Raw genomic sequence first — 25,179 nt, 5'->3', positions numbered from 1 at the left:
ATCCCCCCCCTCTATTTTTTTTTTTTTTTGGCCTTTTTCTATCAGATTTTTTCCTAAGCCTCTACCTGGGATTTTCCTTTAGAAAAGTGAGTTTGATGTTCCTTTGTTTTCACTGTGATGTTGATTTTAGAATAATAGCACCCCAGCAAAGCCAAGCGTTGCTCTTACGCCTGGGGAAATGCTTGCTACTTGTCTTGAGGAGGTGGGGTCTCTTACACTGCAGGTTGTCTGACAGAGACAATGCTGAGCTCAGCACAGGTCATGGTGACATTGGGAGAATAGAGGGAACGAGCCTGGCAAACCTGCTAGGCACCAGTCTTCCTTTATCTCCTGTCTTCCTGGTCCCTTGCAAATATCTCAATGTGGCAGTGTGTAGCAGCTGAGCCCTGCTTGCTTTGTGAGTCCTTTTATCCCCATCTGTGCGATGCATGTTAATAGTTTGGTTCCTAGGCTGTCACTACCTTTGCTAGCGTTTGGGGCTTCTGTTGTATTTGGTTTCATATTGTGATTTTCTTTCTTTCTTTCTTTCTTTCTTCTTTCTTTCTTTCTTTCTTTCTTTCTTTCTTCCTTCCTTCCTTCCTTCCTTCCTTCCTTCCTTCCTTCCTTCCTTCCAGCAGAAAGGGGGAAAGCAAATCTGACAGATGACCATCTTTTGCCTCAGCTAACACACCTGGGCAATAGACAAATTTGGGGTGAATTGCCTGCTGTGAGGGAAAAATGCCCCTTCATTCAGGGTAGAAGCCCAGAACAATGAAAGGTGTGCTTGCTTCTAAAGGTCCCATATGCTGTTAAAGGATTCATTTGGGAATTTTTCAACAATTAAATGATTCCATTAAGAGGTGGGGCTGCATCATTGGTGGGGGTGGGTAGAGCACATAAAGAAGGGGGGGGCGGATACCAGGAGTAAAGCAGAACTAATAACTCATTAAATAGCTGATTTTTCTAATCCCTTTTTTTTTTCAGCTTACTTATGAATCTCGGATAGCTGCACCAGCTTGGTGGGGAAGGGGTTTGATGAATAGCACAAAGACTCTAGCTATTCCCTAGAGGCCGTCCCTTTAAAGGAGAATTCCAGTTTATTCTGGGGGGAGGGGATGCACACATTAGAGTAGGAAAGAGGGTTTGGGATAAAATTAAAACACTCCCCTTCATAGTCATTTTACTAAGATGCAAAGATTGCTTCCTGAGCTAGAGATGCTAACCTTGGCTAGGTCCTTCTGTTCCCTTCAAGGGGGATTTTGTCAGGCTATGGATTCATTTACAAGCGTTAGTCATGTGGGCATGTGTGAGGAAACAGATGCCAGTTTTAATGTATTTAGCCAGAAGTTACAATTTGATAGGAGCCAGTGTCAGGAAGTCCCAGGATTTTAAGCTATTTCAAAATCCCTCCCTCTCCTGTGTTTGGAACAGTGCCAGAAGTGCCTCCCTCCCCATCTCTCACCCCAATGCCCACAGCCAGCAGCACCCCTCCAGCCCCTCCTTCTTTTCTATTAAAATCAATATTCCTGCAGGTCAGGGGCAAGCAGCAGATGGGTCACGGGCTTTTTTCAACCAGTTCTTTTCACAAGCAGCAGATTGCAGATCTGGATCTGGCTAATATTTGAATTCCTTTCTTTTTTTTTTTTTCCTCCTCACCCCTTTTTCTTTGCTTCTTTTCATCCCCACCCTTTTCTCCAACACTCAGGTCTCTGAGGTTCCACCAAAATATGGAACTTGATTTTGGACATTTTGATGAAAGAGATAAGACATCCAGGAACATGAGAGGCTCACGGATGAATGGGCTGCCTAGCCCCACTCACAGCGCCCATTGTAGCTTCTACCGAACCCGAACCTTGCAGGCACTGAGCAACGAGAAGAAAGCCAAGAAGGTACGTTTCTACCGCAATGGGGACCGCTACTTCAAGGGGATTGTGTACGCTGTGTCCTCTGACCGTTTTCGCAGCTTCGACGCCTTGCTGGCTGACCTGACACGATCTCTGTCTGACAACATCAACCTGCCTCAGGGAGTGCGTTACATTTACACCATTGATGGATCCAGGAAAATCGGAAGCATGGATGAACTGGAGGAAGGTAATTCAAGGAGTGGGTGGTGGCCCTTAGTGGGAGGTGGCATCGTTAGTTATGGGTACATTTCTTGGATTTTATTAAAAGAAATTGGGAAATGTGTTTGTAAAATCATAAGGTTGCTGCTTAGACTTCTAATTCTATAGGCATTGACAGAATCATTAGCCATTACCCTTCATGGTCTTCAGTTTCGGCTGGCGTTGAAGTGTGGCTGGTGATGATAATGCATTGTGTTTATCTCCCAGGGTATACAAAGAAAAATCTGAATTGTGTCATTTACTCTAGAATGTGTTCATAGTTAACTCTAAATAGCACTATTGAGGCAGACCATAAAATCATTAGGGGTATAAAATGAGGAAGGAAGATTGGTTGGGTTAACAGAGAGAAAATATTATATGCTAATATCCTTTGAACTGCTGAGAGACTCTTTGTGAATTGCAACTCATGGAAATATGCATCCTAAAAACTGGACTTCCTGGATGTATTCACAGAGGATTATACTTTTAGGTAAGTGGTCACTGCTCAGCTGTTGCTTCTAAAAAGCCCACTTCAGGGTGTGTCCCTAAGGCTGAGGTCATTGAGAGAAATACCAAAAAAAGCTGTAGGTATGTCTGGTATTTTAATGAAGACTATCCCTATTAGAATAGGAACTGACTCACTGTACCTAAATCTGTTTAAATCCTTGTCAGATTTTGGTTTTGCAATCGAATTTTATGACAAGATTGCTGAGAATCCTGACAACCTGTGTACCCAACTCAAACATAGGGAAAATCCCAGCTCTTACCAAAACTTGCCCAGCCATGAAGTCTTTTTTGTGATCATTTAGAAAAATAGACCTTGGGACATGGTCTTAATGTTTTACTTTATCAAATCAAGTATTTTGAGGATGCCTCCCTACCCCACCTTTTAATGTGTGTAATATATGTGATCAGTTTAACCTGACAATACTTTAAAGGATAGCACTCAGGAGTGGTGATAATGAAAATGTTCCCCCCAAAACCTCTTCCCACGCTCCAGCCCTCCCTCCTCATTCTTTCCATTCCCCCAAGCAAAGATGAGTTTAGAACAGGCAGATCTCTCTGAAACAGCCGGCAAGGAAGGAGAAACAGCACATTAAAGGACTTGGTATGGATGGGAGTGCCCCGCCTCTGCTTCACTGCTTCTAGATTTCTTGTGTTTCTAGACAAAGGAGCATGAGGGCTTCCCTTGTGCAAGACCACATTCTCGCAAGTAGCTGCTGTTTCTCAAGTCAGGTTGAGTGATTTGGGGCTAGTTACTTATAAGACAGTGTCCATATGGCTACTGGATCTGGCTCTCGGGATTCAAGTCTGAGGTTTTTCTTCAAGCTGACCTTGAGAAACAATGCTGAGGAGGCTTAGATTATTTGATCAGGTGCTGGATGGCCAGGTGGAGGTTAATCCTAGGCTTCTTCTGAACATTGAAGGATTGGCCATCCTAGCAAATATCTTAAAGGAGAGTCAGGGCAAACTTGAAGGACTTGAAGCTAGGCTGAGGGAGCTGTCCAACAGCGTAATCGATAGGGTGTGTGTCTTTTGTCACTGGAAAATCCACATCTCAGTCAAACTGGAGGGGTTTCTCTGTAAGAATTTTCATAAACAAAGCACCCTGAATCACCCAGTATGTCCTCATTTCCACTAGCTGCGATCTTTTAAAGACCACGATATATGCTCGGGCAGAATTCTGAATCAAGTGACATTGTATTTGGAGCAAGGATTAGAATGTTCTTGTGTCTGATATAAGAGTGGTGTCATGCACAGATTGCGCACTCCCCCAAATCCATTTTTTAACATGTCTTGCTCAAGGACTAGCCCTTGATATTGATTTTCCTCCCTGGATTTCTGTGTGTGTGTGTGTGTGTGTGTGTGTGTGTGTGTGTATTGGGGTGTGTGTTGTGGTAATCTTAGCTCAATATAGGTAATAAATACAATTTTGAAGACTGCAGCTTCCTTTTCTCTTGATCCTTTTGAGTCCTGCTAGATTGGACTCCTCTTACCTACCACTTCCGGGTGCAGTAGTAGTACTTCCTGGTGAATTTCTGGACTATGCAGAATGTAAATAAGGCTCAGTTGCATTTATCCGTAAGTCACATACAACCACAAACTGCAGTGGCCCTCAGTGCCCTTTCAGTCCTGAGTATGGCCCATTCAGTCAAGGAAATTCTGGGGTATCTCTGGGGCAGCATTGAGAAATGTGACCAATATCCCACTACCACAGAGCCAGATGGGAAAAGGTACAGATATGAAGAGGATAAAGAAAAAGGGGCTTTTTCTCTCCTAGTTTTTGTCCTTTGCAACTGTAGGAATGGAGGACAGAAGTCCTTTTTTCACCTTTGGAAGAGGTTAAAAGAAAGATTTTAAAATAGTAATTCATACATGTTGCTTCCCAAGAGACTTCAAATTGAAAAAGTTTGGAAAGATCCCTGGGTGAAGAGTCAGAGGCATTGGGTTCTCATCTTAGAGGCAGAAGATTATAATAGGAAAAGAAATCTTTGGAATCCGATTTGGTTCAAATCCCAGTTCTGCCACCTGCTAGCTTGTGTGAACTCGGGGGAAACCATTTAGACTCCCTGAGCCTCAGTTGTTCATCTGTAAAGTGGGAATAACTTCTTTGAGGATTAAATAAAACAATGGATACGAAGTGTTTAGTATTCTGCCTGGCACATGATAGCATTCAATAAAGGGTGGCTGGTACTATTTGAGTCATCCTAGTTTATAGCTGGTTAAGCTACATGACTATAAGTTTGTCCTTATCATCACTGTGACTAATGTTCTCTCTTTTTAAAGCAATGTAAAAAAAACAACTTTATTAAGGTATAACTTGCATACTGTAAAATTCACCAACTTAAGTGTACAGTTCAATGAAAGTGTACAGTTCAATGACTTTTAAAAAATTTACAAGTGGTGAGACCATAATCTAATTTTATACCATTTCCATCACCCCAAAAAGAAACCCTGTGCCAATTAGCTGTCACTGCCCATTTCCCGTATTCTCTCCAGCTCTAGGTGACAACTTATCTACCTTGTGTCTCTACAGATTTGCCTATTCTGGACATTTTATGTAAACTGAATCATACACTATATGGTCTTTTGTGACTGGCTTCTTTCACTTACAAAATGTTTCCAAGGTTTGTCCATGCTATACCATGTATCAACACTTCATTCCTTTTTTTTTTGAGGAATAATATTTCATTGTATGTATAGACCACATTTTGTATATCTATTGTAATATTCTTATCTGTAAAATGAGACTAGTAATACCTGCCTTCTTTATCTATTAGAGTGATTGTGAGGATAAAATTAGATGATAAATATGGAAACACATTGACAAGGTAAAACTATAGCTACAAGGGACTATTATTGTTCATGATGTAAAAAAAAAATAGTAATAAGAAAAATGGTACAGATGAACCTATTTGCAGGGCAGGAATAGAGACATAGACGTAGAGAACGGACATGTGGACACGGAGGGTGGGGAAGGGGAGGGTGGGACAAATGAGGAGATTAGGAATGACATATATACACTACCATGCGTAAAATAGATAGCTAGTGGGAACATGCTATAAAGCACAGGAAGCTCAGCTTGGTGCTCTGTGACGACGTAGATGGGTGGGATGGGGGTGGGTGGGAAGGAGGTCCAAGAGGGAGGGGATATAGGTATACATATAGCTGATTCGCTTCATTGTACAGCAGAAACTCATACAACATTGTATAGCAATTATACTCCAATAAAAAAAAAAATGATGATGCTAGTGAAGGGTTGGAATAGCCAGTGGCTCCCAAACCTGGCTGCCTTTCAGAATCTTTTAGAGCTTTAGAAAAATATCAATTCCTGGGCCACACCCCGGATTTGTTGACTCAGAATTTTCAGGGCTAGTGCTCCAGAGTCTGTTTTCACAGATTTCCGCAGGTGAGTCTTATGAGCACTTAAAGTTGGGAACTACTAGATTAAGTGATCTTGACGGTCCCCTTCAGCTATGTACGATGGTGGGAATTCCTAGCAATACCTAAACCTTTGTTTTTGTTTTTGTTTTTGTTTTGCGGTACGCAGGCCTCTCACTGTTGGGGCCTCTCCCGTTGTGGAGCACAGGCTCCGGACGCGCAGGCTCAGCGGCCGTGGCTCATGGGCCCAGCCGCTCCGCTGCATGTGGGATCTTCCCAGACCGGGGCACGAATCCGTGTCCCCTGCATCGGCAGGCGGACTTTCAACCACTGCGCCACCAGGGAAGCCCTGTTTTTGTTTTTTGATTTGTAGATCTTAAAGGAATAATGGAGCATAGAACATACTATGTTTCCAAATGGCCACATTATTAAGTATTTAGCCTAAAATAAAATGAAATAGAAAGCAATTGGTTAATAATCTCTCTGGCCTTGTGGCATTCCTTTGTCTAATGCCTCTAGTCTACTGTCTGCTGCTAGATACTGAAAGTATTAAGGGGACCATTTTGGGCCAAAGTCAGGTTATTGATGTCAACTTTCCCACAGCTCCTTGGGTACACGAACAGTCTTCGTGAAGCCAGACAGAATGTGGCCATATACGTATTAGCTATATTCCCAGTGGGTCAGTGAATGAAATCCACCAGTGACTTTTCGTTTTGTCTTGTTTAGTCTTTCATTGGAGAATTATTCTTCCTTCATGTACTGTCTAATTCCTTCCCCACTTCCTTGTATGTAAGTACCCAGATCAATCTTAGGGGTGTCCTTTTGAGCATTATTATGCAGACCATGGGACAGAATATTTACAATTGTGACAGTCTTGTTGGAAGATCTGTATGGTGACACCAGCTATGATCCACTTTCTTTGCCATAGCCCATTTGTTCCAATGAGATGAAACCACTTTCTCACTAATTTATCCTCTAACTACTAAAGCAAGCACACTGCCAAAGAGGAGGATTTTAAGATACCTGGGAGAGTGATACATCACTAATAGACCTGATAATACAATAAACCACCATTTAATATTTTCCTTCTTGAGGGAGAAAGCCCAGGAAAAGAAGAGAAAGCCCAGGCAGAAGTGCTTTTGCACTGAGCAGCTATAAACATGTTTAATGTTTTTGAAAATGGAGCTTTCCTGAAAGTGAAAGGAGGTAGACATTAGATCATCTTGAGCCCATAGCTTGTTCCCTTCCTGCCCTTTCAGCTGTGCTTCCATGACTTCATTTCCTTACCCCCTCGCCCTAAAGCAGATTGTCGATTCCAGCAAATTGTCACCTTGCTTGGCTCTGAAGCCAGCTTTCCTTCTAGGCTTCTAATGAGTGGGAAATGGCCCCTGGAAGCTGTGGCAGGACGGGAACTCAGCTGTGTAAATGTGCAACACACCTCGCCCAGCTCCAAGTGCCAGGCAGCTGGACGTGCAGGAAAGCACCGAGCTCTGGCAGCACACGTTGCAGACACTTGCAAAATCAGAACTAGGAAGCTTTGGTCGAGAGAAGCAGCACATTTGATGTCTTTCCAGTAGTACAAGGGGAGAGTCCTCAGTGGTGGGCACCTATTTCTTTTCTTTAACATGTAAGTATCATAACAACTTTATCGCCTAGAGCCTGTTTGAGATGGAAAAGAGAAGAAAATTCCTTCTTATAGACCTTAAGAGCTGGAAGGGCCTTAGATGTCACCTAGTGCAATAGCTTCAATTTGTAGACAGAAAAGCTGAGACTCAGAGATTAAATGATTTGCCTGATGTCATACAGCTTGTAAATGCCTGGCTGGGTTTTAAATCCAGGTCTATCTGACTCCCCCTCAACCACCACAAACATCCTGCCCTCTGGTAGGGGATACAGATAACGGGGGAGGCATGTGTGGGAGCAGGGAGCATATGGAAAATCTCTGTACCTTCCCCTTAATTTTGCTGTGAACCTAGAGCTGCTCTAAAAAAAGATAGTTTTAAAAGATATTCTGCCCTCAGTGTGCACCAGCAGAGGCAGCAAGTGGCTTTGCTAGGTGTTATCCATGAAGCTACCACATTTGGCCTTTGACGCAACCGGAGGCCTCCTTTCAACCAGCAGGAAATATGATCTTTGAAGCCTGGGTCCCGGGCAGTGCTCATGTTATATAATGATTATAGCTCAGTTCCAAGATGGTTGCCCTTGCTGCTGCTGCTTTTCTTTCCTTCAGCTTCTACTCTTCCTCTTTTCATCTCCTTTCTCTCCACCCTTTCTTCCTCCTTTCCCTCTTAGCTCTTTTTCTTGTTCTCTCTCTATTCCTTCAGATTAGGGCCTTAATAATAATGATAGCTGGCATTTGTCAAGTGCTTACTATGTAGCAGACTCTGGGCTCAGCCCTGCATATCATGCATCACCTGCTCTGAGCCTCAGAACAACCTTAAGAGGTAGGTATTGTTATCATCATCCCCACTTTGCAGACAAATAACTGAAGCCAAGGGAGGTTAGTCTGCCCAAGGGCACACAACTAGGAAATATTGGGGAACCCCATTGTGACTGACATCACATCAGCTGCTCTTTTTCCATTACTTCATATTGGGGCCAAAAGGAAAGAGAGTGGAGAGACTAAAATGTACTGTTGGAAAGTGTTCAACATAGATTTGGCTGAGAGCTGGGCCCTCTGACAAGTTCTTGGGTGCCATATGATACTGTAGCTGTCTGCCATCATGTTCATTTTCATGGGGGGTGGTTAATCATACTCATAGTTCAGAGGCTTAAGAGGTTTAAGAGATGGGAGCAAAAAAAGTCCAGAGTCCTAATAGGGCTGCACAGCTGACTCTCCAGAGGAGACTGTGGATGAGTGAAATCATAAATATATAGCCTCATACATTTGCACACCACCAGTTGTCTGACAGTTTCAAAGTACATGACAAATTGCGGAAAACATCTGACTCAGTGGCAGTGACCTCTTGGAAGGTGCCCGTGCATCTGGTAGAGTGCCATTTCTAGGGTATGGGGAATACTGGCTGTGAATATATGGGGGGAATTGAAAGGGTCCCTTCATCCTTTAAGTCAAAAATTAAAGACCACATCCTCTAATCACTTGTGTAGGATTGGGTTAGCCAGTGGCAGCCAGAGAAATTAGGGTTTCTTTAGGCTGCGGTCTTTGATTGCCCCATTCTGGCTGTGCATGCATGCACCAGGTGCAGGAGTGAGGGCCTGTGCTCATCTACAAACCATGCCTTGGTCCCCTTGTCAAGACAGAACACTAGCAGCATCTGGGACTCAGAGCAGTGTTGGAAGCCACTTTGCACACGTTACAAGCCACTTACCTTCCCGCTCCACACACACATATAAATGTCCTCAAAGGTGCCCTACAGAATCTCACTGAATCTTCTCTGAGCGCTGAGAAATTCATCAATTAACACGACTTAAAGGCTTTGGTGCTACAGCAAAGCAATCAATATTTGCACAGGGAGTGAATCATCAGCCCGGCGTTTGTGAATGTCTCTGCTCGGTTCTCCTGCTGAGACCAAAGGAAGAGGAGCCATCAAATTATAATTGTGTTTAATGCTTTCTTAGCATGGTCTCGGGTTGATTGATTGATTGATCGATTTAGCGTTATTACTGATGAGTTAAGCCTGATTCAGTCACACTGGTTTTCTGCATCTCAACCTCTGGATGAACTTCTGTATACCTTGAGGCTAATGTGTTTCACTCAAAAAATTCATCCTTTTCCAATAGTCTCTCCCCCAGGCTGAGCCTCTCTTCCTCTTTTCTCCAGCTTCTAGTCCCAGGTGTCTAATCCCCTCCTCTTGCCTCTGGCCCCTGCATTTCTTCCGCTGTACTAGTCATTTCCTCTAGCCCATGGTAAATGTGAAAATTACACTAGATCCCTCCAATCCATAAATCAGACTGTATGGTGTATTCTCACATCTCCACCTCATTACTTGTGGCAGCCAAGGGTGAGCACTGGTGAAGATGGCCCTGAATACACCGAGGTAGTGTGTGGCATTCAGGAAGATGGCAAGATGAGGGGTGGGTGGTGGGAACAGGGGAGAGCATTTCTCAAGCAAGAGCTAGACTTGCAGACACAAGGAATAGTTGTGTGTGTGTGTGTGTGTGTGTGTGTGTGTCTACAGGTTGTTATTTAGATAGTTTCTCCACCTGGGTATGGGGGTAAAAGACACAATGATACACACATACATACATTCACCACACACACACATTTCACATTTTAGTATTCTACTGCTTTGCCATGTACTCTGTACAAAGTACAGTCGGGCTTCTTGGCAAGTTTGCACTGTATGCCCAATACACAAGGTTACTTTGACTTGGAATAAAAAGGTATTGATTTTGAAAGTTCTCTTCAGTTCATAATATAACAAATAGGGCTGTGAGTCCAGAAATAGGACAGGAACATTAAGAAATAGAGACATGTTAAAAACGCTCTAGTAATGCCCCTAGACATTAACACACATCCTAGGAGTTAATGTAAACATTTCAATTCAAATGAAATCATATCAAGCTTGAGAACCCCACTTGTTAGATTATACTTACGTATGTTCATTATCCTTGGGACCCTTAGCTTTACAGGATTTTTTTCAACTAAGTATGTCATTATGATGAAGAATATTTTGCCAATTACTTGCTCTTGAATTTGAATGAGCCCAGTTGTTAGAGGGCCTAATTAGGAATTGCACATGAAGTTTGTTATTATCACCATTTTTCCAGAAGTCCTACTTCAAGGTCAGTTTGTATAAGTTTGGTTAGAATAGTCCATATACCTGCTGTTAAACTAATCACCACTTATTTCTTCCCTTAGGGGAAAGCTATGTTTGCTCCTCAGACAACTTCTTTAAAAAGGTGGAGTACACCAAGAATGTCAATCCCAACTGGTCTGTCAATGTGAAGACATCTGCTAATATGAAAGCCCCTCAGTCCCTGGCTAGCAGCAACAGTGCCCAGGCCAGAGAGAACAAGGACTTTGTGCGCCCCAAGCTGGTGACCATCATCCGCAGTGGGGTGAAGCCTCGGAAGGCTGTGCGCGTGCTTCTGAACAAGAAGACAGCCCACTCTTTTGAGCAAGTCCTCACTGATATCACTGAAGCCATCAAACTAGAGACCGGGGTTGTCAAAAAACTCTACACTCTGGATGGAAAACAGGTAGGTGCATTTTCTCCAGATTATACCTCTTCTCATTTGTTCTAAATCCTTGGCTGACCATCTTACACCTCGGACATCATTTCTGGTTGGGAGACTCTTCCTCCACCTCTCATCATCCCTACCTGATATATTATGTCTCATTTAGGAGAAAGGTCTTTTCTGCAGACAAAGCAATGGACCAGGAATGTGAGGCTTTGAAATTCAATCTGTTTCTGACTTACCAGGTAGAATGGTCACTTATAAGCTTCCTTATCTGCTAAGAAAAGATGTGTTGGAGCCTAGGTCCTACAAACTCCTTGGAGTATGAATTGAGCTAGTGCATGATGCAACCTGGATTGTTCAATGTATGTGACTTGAAATGAGATTTGCCCACTCATTTCTTCTTAGATACTCTTACATTGGTATTCAGCATCCATTCTGATGAAAAGAGGTGGAAGTGACCCTCATATTCTATGACAGGAGAATATGAAGGAGAAAGCACTGAGGTTTCTGGTTCGTTGTCTTTGCCTCACACTAGACCACATTTTTTCTCTCTCCCTTTTCCATGTGACATAGCTGTCTTAATCTGGTTCCACTGATGGTTTGTGTGGAAAGGGACTATTTCAGGATCCTAAAATTAGCCCAAGAAAGATGGTGCCATCTGTTTCTCTCCAAATCAGGTTCTTCATGTCATTGGTTATGCTACTAAAGTGCCACCTATATTAATATCTGGGAAAGAATGCAGCCAGGCGTCTCCATCAGACAGATGCACCATTCTCTTGAGCACAGGGAGCTGTAAATATATGACAAAAAATGTTCCAAGGGAATTGGAACAGTGGCTGGTTTCTTTGGCTGTAACGAGAATCCTGGTCCCTCATCAGATAAGACAAGTGTGGATTATTATCAGTCCATACTTTCTACCTCTTAAAATACCTTTGGTGTTTGAACAACTATATAGATTCTTTAAAAAAAATAGATTCACCATATCAGGATGATGAGTGTTCAAATGCAGAACTGTGCCTCCTCCCATAATTTCTGTTATATACTGTGTGCTACAAGATTTTAAGTTTCTGGGAAAATGCAAACTCATATACGTGGTAATTTGGATAAACGTGTGGCTTCTATTTGTTTGCCACCATTTTGTGATCTGAGAGAAACCTGGAGGTACTGGTTGTATGTGATCTGTGTTTGTTGCACCACAGCAATGGGTTTATCTACGATGGGAAAAGTTCTAACTCCTAAGCATCTAAGAGTATCTCTTTTTGAGGACCAAGTGTATGATGAACAGGAGCTGTCCAGGAACAGGATTAATCATCATAAACCTCACCTCGGAGAAGCAGGGTCTAGGAATTTTATGATCAGTGGATCTTAGAGTTGAGGGTGACCCTAACTCTAGAAGCCATGACATTTAATCTCCCTCCTATGGCAAGGATATACTCTACAATCATTTCAGTTTCATAAAACAGCCTATTTCACTGTTGAGCAGCTGTGATTTTTAGAAAGATTTTTCTAACATTAGGTATAACTCTGCTTCCCTGTACCTTCAGCCTCTTGGAGAAGTACAGGAGAAAATACAAATCAAGGATGTAAGACTGGGATTTAGAAGACTTAGTTTCTAATCTGGACATCGCCACTTACTCTGTGACGTTGGGCTAACCATGTAACTGTCCTGAGGCTCACACTTCTCTGTACGAAGGGGCTAATCACACCTGCCCTACCCATGCTCACAGGATTCTCATGAAGATCAAATGAAATCACGGATATGAAAGCACTCTGTAAATCAAAACACGCAATGTAAATACGTATGCATACAATTCATCATTGAGATAAAATATGTAAATTGCCAGACAATTTACATATATATTAATAAATGTTAGCACTCTTCCCCCTACTTTACCTTCATCATTCTTATCACAAATTTCCAGCATTTTGTGGGATGTACCATACCTCAGCATTCTGTGATTGTTCCTAATGATAAATAAAGGGACACCTCCGCCTCTTAGGTAAACAAGCTCCAGTCCAGTGATGGGTGGATTTTCATCCTACAGCAAGCTTTCCAACTCCTTTCAAGCATTGGTTCCCATTTCTTTGGGGAACACGTTAGGAAATGCCAGAGTATGATATGGTGTGTGTACAGACACGTCAGGGAGGAGTGCGCAAGGGAGCAGGCATCAGTGCCTCTGCACATACTGTTCCTTCTTTTTTTTTTTTTGTGGTACGCGGGCCTCTCACTGTTGTGGCCTCTCCCGTTTGTGGAGCACAGGCTCCGGACGCGCAGGCTCAGCGGCCATGGCTCACGGGCCCAGCCGCTCCGCGGCATGTGGGATCTTCCCGGACCGGGGCACGAAGCCGTGTCCCCTGCATCGGCAGGCGGATTCCCAACCACTGCGCCACCAGGGAAGCCCATATTCCTTCTCTTTAAAATGTCTCCACCTGCCTACCCTGACCCCGGGGGTCATCTTTTAAGCCCTACCTCAAATATCATGTTATTTCTGAAAACTTCTCTGTCTCCACCATGCAAAGTTAAAGTAATCTTAACCTTTTTGTTTGTTTGTTTTTTAATGCTCAGCTCCTGATTCATGATGGATGCTCTATAAATGTTTGTTGACATAAGGAGATTCTCACATGGCCCAGGTAGCTGTTCTGATATGTTCTGAGAAGCCTTCTGTTTTCAATGTCTAAGACACTGTCCTTAGGTCTGTCAGAAGACATAGGGGGGCTTCCAAAGGAGTGCATATTCCACCCGGGCAGCTCCGATCTGTTCTCGCTTGGAAGTCACTGAGAGCAGACTTTGAAAGCAGTTTTTCCCGAAGTGTATTCTGAGAACTGTTCCCATCTCCCCACCCCCAGGAGCTCTTCATAAAAGGGTTTTGTGGTCAAATAAAGTTGTGAAATGCTTCAAATTATATGCCTTTCTTAGAGATTCACATTGCTCATTGGCACATTAAATGTTCTGAGAAGTCCTGCAGAAAGGAAACCCATTTAATTTACACCTGGGATTTCCCAATCTTATTTAACCACAAACATATGGAATACACAGATACACGCACACACGCATACATACACACACTCTCTAGGAGCACACTAGGAAATGCTGTTTACAGAATATGCTGAATGATTAGGAGCTAACTACTCTAACCTCACTGGTATGCATGGGGTAACCCACAAGTCAAACATTGTTGTGTGGTTACAGCAAGGACATTAAATAACAAAATTGGGGGGTGCGAGGACAAAACCTACTAATTACAAAATAGGTGCTGAGTATACTGAAATTTGGTGCCAAATTCAAAATTTTGGAGCCCAGCCCATCTCCCAGTTCTAGTGATGACAGCCCTAATGTTAACACCTGTCAGTCACTTTGATTGCTGGTGGGTATTCTTACTACTTGGGAATATGATCTTCCTCTGTGCAGGCTGAAGGCACATGTGTTGCAATGGCTCGGACTTGCTTGGATGAGATTCCATGTCTGTCTTTGGCTAAATGTGGCACCAGGCAGAAAGGACAAAGTATGGTCAAGGCTGTTTGTTATGGAACGTTTTTATCATGAAGTCAAGGCCATCACTTGGTTTCAGTCTTGCTCTAACTGGATCCCAAACAGACCAAATCAAGTAGTTTTCTCCCCCATTGTTTAAATAATGATCAGTTAAAACAGCCCAGTTGATTATACCAGATTTATTGTTGCTTCTGTTCTCATGTGTACCATTTGACTGATTGGCTTATGCTGATTGATAAGAAATCTGTGGACGTGGCTCTCATCTCTTTTTCTTTTTATTTTGTTTGGATGTGCTTTTGGAGCCTTTGATCTTTTCAGGGCTTATGTTTTGTCAGTATAGAAGACCAGTCTCCTCAGAGATATTTGTGGTCTGTGTAGGCAGGGAAGCTAACCATCACTAGTAGGATGAGGTCCCAGTTTATTCCTCACCTCAATAAAAAATTGCTAATGGAATAGGGAGTAGTTAGTAGGGCTCTGGCTACTCCCACGGGCTGTAGTGGATTTCTAGGAGGTCAGGGAAAACACGATGAAGAGTTGGATGATGATGCATATTAGTTCACTCTCAGGTGAAGTTCTTTTGATTTCTTGGCAGCTGGAGTGATTGAAGTGTGTTGACAAAATTAGCCAACTATTAATTTCTATAATCAAGTCACATATGGACCTTTATGCTTAAATGTAATGGATGCCTAAAAACTGGAACCCAAATTTCTGGTTCACTTGGTAGTAGTGGCTCAGTAGATACATGACCTAGCCTTAAATTCATTTCTGTAAAGCACAGGGCATGGTGCTTCTGTTTGTTAGCGATGCAGAGCTTTAATAACAGACTTTTAGCTTTTTGGCGTCTTACACAGGGCTACAGCTGGTCCTCACACCATCCATTTTCATGCTATACTTATTGGCATCTCTATTCTCGGTTTTGCCCATATTCAGGTTCTGTGCAGAGATTCACTGTTGCCTCAAGATCCCTGCCTAAGGGATAAGTATGGCCTTTAGGATTTGTGTTAGCTTTGTTGGGCCAGTCTTCAATTGGATGAATTTATTTTGTGTTTCTGTCTATATCTTTCTAGTACTAACTACTTGAACCAGGAATTTTAGGTCTCAGAATAACAGAAAAGAGGTTTAAGCTGATTCCAAGATTACCCATAGCCTTGGAAGCTAGAACAGGAGTTTTAAGAAATGTTTTGAACCAGAAGATGGTAGAATAGGAAAATGAGAGCATGAAGGATGTTTGAACTGCTGCTAAGTATTCCAGGAAAGACTTGCCCCTTCCATCTTGCTATACTAAATAACTGGGTGCTGGAAGCACAAAGGTAATTGCAGAAAGCACAGGAAGACAAGTTGGATCTAACCTTGGAAATGTTGAGTGCATTTCCCAAGGTGGATGTGACTTTATTTTGCTTGTGTAGCCAGTATTTCTCCATGCCCCCCACCTCTGCCCCCTTCAGCCACATCTAGTCTTACTTATACTCCCTGGCCTACAGGTCTCCCAGAGCCAACCCCTCTCTCCTCCTAGTGTTGTGTCCTGTTAGTCAACCTTGGGCTCAGTCGAAAAGGCCACGTGGACATAAATTATGCCCCAAAAAGGGAGGCCATTTATCATTGACCTTCGCTTGAGAAAACCAAGGCTGGAAAGGTAATGTTTGCATTACCAAAAGTTTCCCCTCCTCAACCTTCCACAGATTTGATTCCTGGAGACAGGATTTGAGACAATTGGCTTGAACTTGAAGTAGAAAAGAGCAAAGAAGGGAAGCCAGGCTGGGCTCTTTGAAAGGAGATAGTTTGCAAACTACCTTGCTATCTGTAATATAGACTTCAAGACGTCTCACACTGAGGTAGATTTTATGCTTTAAAAGAAGGCTTAAGGGAATTTGCTGGTGGTCCAGCGGTTAGGACTCGATGCTTTCACTGCGGTGGCCTGGGTTTGATCCCCGATCGGGGAATTAAGATCCTGCAAGCCACACAGCACGGCCGAAAAAAGAAAAAAGATGGAAGTGGCCAAACATCGAATATACTGTTGCTCTTCTGGAAAGAAAAGATCAAGTGTAGCCTGGTGATTGGTTATTTCTTCAGTAATTTATCATCTTAGAGTTTTATTCTTTTTTTTTTTTTTCTTTTTGCGGTACGCGGGCCTCTCACTGTTGTGGCCTCTGCCGTTGCGGAGCACAGGCTCCAGACGCGCAGGCCCAGTGGCCATGGCTCACGGGCCCAGCTGCTCCGCGGCATGTGGGATCTTCCTGGACTGGGGCACGAACCCGCGTCCCCTGCATCGGCAGGTGGACTCTCAAGCACTGCGCCACCAGGGAAGCCCGGAGTTTTATTCTTGATGAGATGCTCTTGGCTCTGAGCAGTGATTGAGCTGGGGCTTGGTCCTTTCAATCAAAAGCTTTGGCACAGTATTCCAGTCTCCCACACTGACTAGTCTATCAATATCCAACATTAGCATATGGAAAGAGCCCTAAACTGGGATTCAAAGACCTGAGTTCTCACCTTCACTGTGTTCTCCACTAGCTGTGTGTTATGGGGGCCAATCACATCTCTTCTCTGGAGCTCAGTTTTTGAGATAAGTACATGACCTATAAGAGTACTTCTGGCTCCATGTTAACAGAGTATTCATCTTACAGTGTTGCTTCTGTTTAGATATTTTTCACTAAGCGGCTACTCTTCTCAATGCCCTCCATCTCTCTATGCTCCTAGGATCTCCAAACTGATATTGTAATCACCTTGCTGGATATGTTGTTTTCTAGGATGGTCCCTAAAGGTATTTGCACAGTTCTTATATTCAGATCTTTCTTGACACCTGTGATGCCATGACCAAAGAATATTTTCAAACTTGTAATTTTGATTTGACCTCCTTTTCTTTCCACTGTGGATGATATGAGAAGCAGAGGGTGGAGGAATCACAAAACAAAGCAAGATGAAAGCCAGCCTGCTAACTGTCAAGCATTTAACAGTGCCATTATTAAGGTGTCTTCAACATAGTGGTGCTATTTTCAGTGCTGAAAAGAATTATTGACAATGGGAGAGGTTAGCTTCAGAGCTATTTCTTGAGTAAACTGAGGAGGATCATTAAGTGGGGACTGATCCAGGGATGCAGGCTGTTCCATTAGCAACCATTGAAGTAACTGGCCTCTTGTTCTTAGTTCTTTACTTTCATCTTTCTCATTATTGCCATTCCCTCAAAGTGGAAGAAGATGTGTTGTCTCCAAATATAGTTTTAAAAATAGCTTCATTGAGATATAACCCCCATACCATACAATTCACCCATTTTGTGTACAATCCAATGGCTTTTAGTATGTTCACAGAGTTGTGTATCCATCACCAGGATCAATTTTAGAAAATTTTCATCACCACGAAAAGAAACTCTGCACCCTTTAGACATCATGCTCCAATCCCCCAGCCCCCCCCCCATTGCTAGGCAATCACTTATCTACTTTCTGTCTCTACAGATTTTCTCATTCTGGAATTTTAATGAATGGAATCATGCCATATGTGATCTATTGTGGCTGACTTCTTTATTTAGCATGTTTTCAAGGTTCATCATGTTGTAGCATAGCACAACTTCATTCCTCTTTATGGCTGAATAATATTACATTGTATGGATATACCACATTTTATTTATTTATTCATAATTTGATGGACAGTTGGGTTGTTTCAACCTTTTGGCTATTATGAATAAAGCTGCTATGAACATTCATGTTCAGATTTTTATGTGGACGTATGTCTTCATTTATCTTGGGTAAATACCTAAGAATAGTATTGCTGGGTTACATAGTATGTATATGTTTACATTTTAAGAAACTGCCAAACTATTTTCTAAAATGGCTGCACCATTTTACATCCCTACTAGCAATGTATGAGGATTTCAGTTTCTTCACATCTTGCCAACACTTGTTATTGTCTATCTTTTTATCAGAGTCATTCTAGTGGGTATAAAATGGTATCTCATTGTGTTTTTTTTAATTTGCATGTCCCTAATAACTAATGATATCAAATGTATTTTCACATGCTTATTGGATATTTGTGTATCTTCTTTGTTAAACTGTCTATTTAGATCTTTGCTGTTTAAAAAATTGAATTGTCTTCTTATTATTGAGTTATAAGAGTTCTTTATATATTCTGGATACAAGTCTTTTATCACATACGTAATTTGCAAATATTTTCTCCCAGTCTGTATTATGTGTTTCCATCTTTTTAATGGCTGTCTTAATTTTTCAAGAGCAATTTTTTTTCATTTTGGTAAAATCCAATTTATTAATTTTTGTGTATGGTATGAGATAACGGTCAAGGTTTTACTTTTCTTCCTTCGTTCCTTTCTCTTTCTTTCTTCCTTCCTTCCCTCTCTCCCCCCTCCCTTCCTCCCTCCCTCCTTCCTTCCTTCCTTTTTTTGCAAATGTATATCTGATTTTTCCAGCACCATTTGTTGAAAAGATAAGACAGGTTTTTAATTTTTTGATTTTAATCTGAGAGTTAGAAATAGCAGTGGCCCGTATATCCAGCGAGTACCTTGGCATCAAAAGTTAGCAGCCAAATTCTCTGAAGTTTTCTAGAACTTCCAAGAACTGTGGATGTGAACTAATGGCACAGAAGTTTCTCCTATACAGGTACTCTGGAACAGTGACTCAATCCAAAGCTACAAGAGTGAGGTTGGCTAAGCCTCACTAAGTAGGAAAAAACTAGAGGGCTCAAGAGAAGTGAAAAGTTCCTTGGCGGTGCCCCCCTTGATCTAGACTCGTGATGTTCTCACCCCAGACCCATCCAAACTTGCTTGTTTCCATGTCCTATCCCTTCAGCGTAGTGTTAAGCAGGATTGGGGCAGAGGAGTAAGGAGATGCCAAGAATTGCTTGGATTACTTTTTTTTGGTAAAAGCTTAATTGAGATATAATTCACATACCATATACTTCACCCATTCAAAGTATATAATTCAATGATTTTTTAGTGTATTCATAGATATGTGCAGCCATTGCCATAGTCAATTTTTAAACATTTCATCATCTCTAAAAGAAATCCTATACCTTTTAGCTACCACTCTTCTACCTGCTATTTCCCATAGCCCTAAGCAACCACTAACCTACTTTCTGAATCAATAGATTTGCCTTTTCTGGGCATTTTATGCAGATGAATCACACAATATATAGTCTTTTGTGACTGGTTTCTTTCACTTAGCGTAATGTTTCAAGGCTCATCCATGTTGTAGCATGTATTTGGATTTCATTCCTTTCTATGGATGAATAACATTCCATTATATGGATATACCACATTTTATTTATCCATTCATTGGTTGATGGACATTTGAGTTGTTTCCATCTTTTGACTATTATTACTAATGCTGCTAAGAACATATGTGTAAGTTTTTGTGTAGACTTTTTTTTTTTTTTTTTTTTTTTTTGCAGTACGCGGGCCTCTCACTGTTGTGGCCTCTCCCGTTGCGGAGCACAGGCTCCGGACACGCAGGCTCAGCGGCCATGGCTCACGGGCCCAGCCGCTCCGCGGCACGTGGGATCCTCCCAGACCGAGGCACAAACCCGTGTCCCCCGCATCGGGAGGTGGACTCTCAACCACTGCGCCACAAGGGAAGCCCTGCACATATTTTTTTAAACATCTTTATTGGACTATAATTTCTTTACAACGGTGTGTTAGTTTCTGCTGTATAAGAAAGTGAATCAGCTATACATAAGCATATATCCCCATATCTCCGCCCTCTTGCGTCTCCCTCCCACCCTCCCTATCCCAAGGCTCTAGGTGGACACAAAGCACCGAGTTGATCTCCCTGTGCCATGGGGCTGCTTCCCACTAGCTATCTGTTTTACATTTGGTAGTGTATCTGTGTCCATGCCACTCTCTCACTTTGTCCCAGCTTACTCTTCCCCTTCCCCTGTCCTCATGTCCATTCTGTATGTCTACATCTTTCTTCCTGTGCTGCCCATAGGTTCTTCAGAACCAGTTTTTTAAATTTTAGATTCCATATATATGTGTTAGCATACGGTATTTGTTTTTCTCTTTCTGACTTACTTCACTCTGTATGACAGTCTCTAGTTCCATCCACCTCACGACAATTAACTCAATTTCTTTTCTTTTTATGGCTGAGTAATATTCCATTGTATATCTGTGCCACATCTTCTTTATCCATTCATCTATTGATGGACACTTAGGTTGCTTCCGTGTCCTGGCTATTGTAAATAGAGCTGCAGTGAACATTGGGGTACATGACTCTTTTTGAATTATGGTTTTCTCAGGGTATATGCCCAGTAGTGGGATTGCTGGGTCATACGGTAGTTCTATTTCTGGTTTTTTAAGGAGCCTCCATACTGTTCTCCATAGTGGCTGTATCAATTTACGTTCCCACCAGCAGTGCAAGAAGATTCCCTTATCTGCACACCCTCTCCAGCATTTACTGTTTGTAGATTTTTTGATGATGGCCATTCTGACTGGTGTGAGGTGATACCTCATTGTAGTTTTGATTTGCATTTCTCTAATGATTAGTGATGTTGAGCATCCTTTCATGTGTTTGTTGGCAATCTGTATATCTTCTTTGGAGAAATGTCTTATTTAAGTCATCTGCCCATTTTTGGATTGGGTTGTTTGTTTTTTTGACACTGAGCTGCATGAGCTGCTCGTATATTTTGGAGATGAATCCTTTGTCAGTTGCTTCATTTACAAATATTTTCTCCCATTCTGAGGGTTGTCTTTTCATCTTGTTTATGGTTTCTTTTGCTGTGCAAAAGCTTTTAAGTTTCATTAGGTCCCATTAGTTTATTTTTGTTTTCATTTCCATTTCTCTAGGAGGTGGGTCAAAAAGGATCTTGCTGTGATTTATGTCAGAGTGTTCTGCCTATGTTTTCCTCTGAGAGTTTTCTAGTGTCTGGCCTTACATTTAGGTTCTTAATCCATTTTGAGTTTATTTTTGTGTATGGTGTTAGGGAGTGTTCTACTTTCTTTCTTTTACATGTAGCTGTCCATTTTTCTAGCACCACTTATTGAAGAGGCTGCCTTTTCTCCATTGTGTGGTCTTGCCTCCTTTATCAAAGATAAAGTGACCGTATGTGTGTGGGTTTATCTCTGGGCTTTCTATCCTGTTCCATTGATCTATATTTCTGTTTTTGTGCCAGTACCACACTGTCTTGATTACTGTAGCCTTGTAGTGTATTCTGAAGTCAGGGAGCCTGATTCCTCCAGCTCTGTTTTTCTTTCTCAGGACTACTTTGGCGATTTGGGGTCTTTTGTGTTTCCGTACACATTGTGAAATTTTTTGTTCTAGTTCTGTGAAAAATACCAGTGGTAGTTTGATAGGGATTGCATTGAATCTGTAGATTGCTTTGGGTGGTATAGTCATTTTCACAATGTTGATTCTTCCAATCCAAGAACATGGTATATCTCTCCATCTATTTGTATCATCTTTAATTTCTTTCATCAGTATCTTAATAGTTTTCTGCATACACGTCTTTTGTCTCCTTAGGTAGGTTTATTCATAGGTATTTTATTCTTTTTGTTGCAATGGTAAAGGGGAGTGTTTTCTTAATTTCTCTTTCAGATTTTTCATCATTAGCATAATAGGAATGCAAGGGATTTCTGTGCATTAAATTTGTATCCTGCTACTTTACCAAATTCGTTGATTAGCTCTAGTAGTTTTCCGGTAGCATCTTTAGGGCTCTCTATGTATAGTATCATGTCATCTGCAAACAGTGACAGCTTTACTTCTTTTCGATTTGTATTCCTTTTATATTTTTCTTCTCTGATTACTGTGGCTAAAACTTCCAAAACCATGTTGAATAACAGTGGTGAGAATGGGCAGCCTTGTCTTGTGCCTGATCCTAGTGGAAAGGGTTTCAGTTTTTCACCATTGAGAATGATGTTGGCTGTGGGTTTGTCATATATGGCCTTTATTATGTTGAGGTAAGTCCCTTCTATGCGTACTTTCCGGGGAGTTTTTATCATAAATGCGTGTTGAATTTTGTCAAAAGCTCTTTATGCATCTTTTGAGATGATCATATGGTTTTTTTCCTTCAATTTGTTAATATGGTGTATCACATTGATTGATTTGTGTATATTGCAGAATCCGTGCATTCCTGGAATAAACCTCACTTGATCATGGTGTATGATACTTCTAATGTGCTGTTGGATTCTGTTTGCTAGTATTTTGTTGAGGATATTTGCACCTATGTTCATCAGTGATATTGGTCTGTAGTTTTCTTTTTGTGTGACTTCGTTGTCTGGTTTTGTTATTAGGGTGCTGGTGGCCTTGCAGAATGAGTTTGGGAGTGTTCCTCCCTTTGCTATATTTTGGAAGAGTTTGAGAAGGATAGGTGTTAGCTCTTCCCTAACTGTTTGATAGAATTCGCCTGTGAAACCATGTGGTCCTGGACTTTTGTTTGTTGGAAAATTTTTAATCACAGTTTCAATTTCAGTGCTTGTGATTGGTCTGTTTATATTTTCTATTTCTTCCTGATTCAGTCTCACGAGATTGTGCTTTTCTAAGAATGTGTCCATTTTCTCCAGGTTGTCCATTATATTGGCATAGAGTTGCTTATAGTAATCTCTCATGATCCTTTGTATTTCTGCAGTGTCTGTTGTTATTTCTCCTTTTCATTTCTAATTCTGTTGATTTGAGTCTTCCCCCTTTTGTACTTGATGAGTCCGGCTAATGGTTTATCAATTTTATTTATCTTCTCAAAGAACCAGCTTTTAGTTGTATTGATCTTAGCTATTGTTTCCTTCATTTCTTTTTCATTTATTTCTGATCTGAGCTTTATGATTTCTTTCCTTCTGCTAACTTTGGGGTTGTTTTGTACTTCTGTTTCTAATTGCTTTAGGTGTAAGGTTAGGTTGTTTATTTGAGATGTTTCTTGTTTCTTGAGGTAGGATTGTATTGCTATAAACTTCCCTTTTAGAACTGCTTTTGCTGCATCCCATAGGTTTTGGGTTGTCATGTTTTCATTGTCGTTTGTTTCTAGGTATTTTTTGCTTTCCTCTTTGATTTCTTCAGTGCTCTCTTGGTTGTTTAGTAGTGTATTGTGTATCCTCCATGTGTTTGTATTTTTTACAGATTTTTTCCTGTAATTGATATCTAGTCTCATAGCGTTGTGGTCAGAAAAGATAATTGATACAATTTCAAATTTCTTAAATTTACCAAGGCTTGATTTGTGACCCAAGGTATGATCTATCCTGGAGAATGTTCCATGAGCAGTTGAGAAGAAAGTGTACTCTGTTGTTTTTGGATGGAATGCCCTATAAATATCAATTAAGTCCACCTTGTTTAATGTATCATTTAAAGCTTGTGTTTCCTTATTTATTTTCATTTGGATGATCTGCCCATTGGTGAAAGAGCAGTGTTAAAGTCCCCTACTATGATTGTGTTACTGTCGATTTCCCCTTTTATGGCTGTTAGCATTTGCCTTATGTACTGAGGTGCTCCTATTTTGGGTGCATAAGTATTTACAATTGTTATATCTTCTTCTTGGATTGATCCCTTGATCATTATATTATGTAGTGTCCTTCTTTGTCTCTTGTAATAGTCTTTATTTTAAAGTCTACTTTTTCTGATATGAGAAATGCTAAGCCAGCTCTTTTGATTTCCATTTGCATGGAATATCTTTTTCCATCCCCTCATTTTCAGTCTGTATGTGTCCCGAGGTCTGAAGTGGGTCTCTTTTTTTTTTTTTTTCCCCCTCTAGAGCTAAAGAATTTATTCCACTTCATAAGCAGGTAAATCTTTTTTTTAAAAAACATCTTTATTGGGGTATCATTGCCTTACAATGGTGTGTTAGTTTCTGCTTTATAACAAAGTGAATCAGTTATACATATACATATGTTCCCATATCTCTTCCCTCTTGCGTCTCCCTCCCTCCCACCCTCCCTATCCCCCCCTTCCAGGCGGTCACAAAGCACCGAGCTGATCTCCCTGTGCTATGCGGCTGCTTCCCACTAGCTATCTACCTTTCGTTTGGTAGTGTATATATGTCCATGCCTCTCTCTCACTTTGTCTCTTGTAGACAGCATATATACGGGTTTTGTTTTTGTGTGCATTCAGCCAGTCTGAGTCTTTTGGTTGGGGCATTTAATCCATTTACATTTAAGGTAGTTTTCGATATGTGTGTTCCTATTACCATTTTCTTAATTGTTTTTGGTTTGTTATTGTAGGTGTTTTCCTTCTCTTGTGTTTCCTGCCTAGAGAAGTTACTTTAGCATTTGTTGTAAAGCTAGTTTGGTGGTGCTGAATTCTCTTAGCTTTTGCTTGTCTGTAAAGTTTTTAATTTCTCCGTCGAATCTGAATGAGATCCTTGCTGGGTAGAGTAATCTTGGTTGTAGGTTTTTCTCTTTCATCACTTTAAATGTGTCCTGCCAGTCCGTTCTGGCTTGCAGAGTTTCTGCTGAAAGATAAGCTGTTAACCTTATGGGGATTCCCTTGTATGTTATTTGTTACTTTTCCCTTGCTGCTTAAATATTTTTTCTTTGTATTTAGTTTTTGATAGTTTGATTAATATGTGTCTTGGCATGTTTCTCCTTGGATTTATCCTGTATGGGACTCTCTGTGATTCTTGGACTTGATTGACTATTTCCTTTCCCATATTAGGGAAGTTTTCAAC

At 41.4% G+C, this 25,179-nt stretch overlaps 1 protein-coding gene across 1 annotated transcript in view; it reads left to right on the top strand.

Moving 5' to 3' along the window:
* The first annotated feature begins 1,167 nt into the window (after positions 1-1,167).
* The window catches only part of DCX (doublecortin), a 135,474-nt gene continuing 111,462 nt past the window's right edge, over positions 1,168-25,179 (top strand). Inside the window, exons 1-3 of the mRNA XM_007466313.1 lie at positions 1,168-1,352; positions 1,685-2,070; positions 10,786-11,126. Coding sequence (XP_007466375.1) covers positions 1,168-1,352; positions 1,685-2,070; positions 10,786-11,126 — 912 coding nt within the window. The remainder of the gene's footprint in view (positions 1,353-1,684; positions 2,071-10,785; positions 11,127-25,179) is intronic.

The sequence above is a fragment of the Lipotes vexillifer genome, unplaced genomic scaffold, assembly GCF_000442215.2.
Source record: "Lipotes vexillifer unplaced genomic scaffold, Lipotes_vexillifer_v1.1 scaffold298, whole genome shotgun sequence".
NCBI classification, from domain to species: Eukaryota; Metazoa; Chordata; class Mammalia; order Artiodactyla; family Lipotidae; genus Lipotes; species Lipotes vexillifer.
Note: the sequence above shows the minus strand (reverse complement) of the source record. Positions and strands in the feature narration are given on the sequence as shown.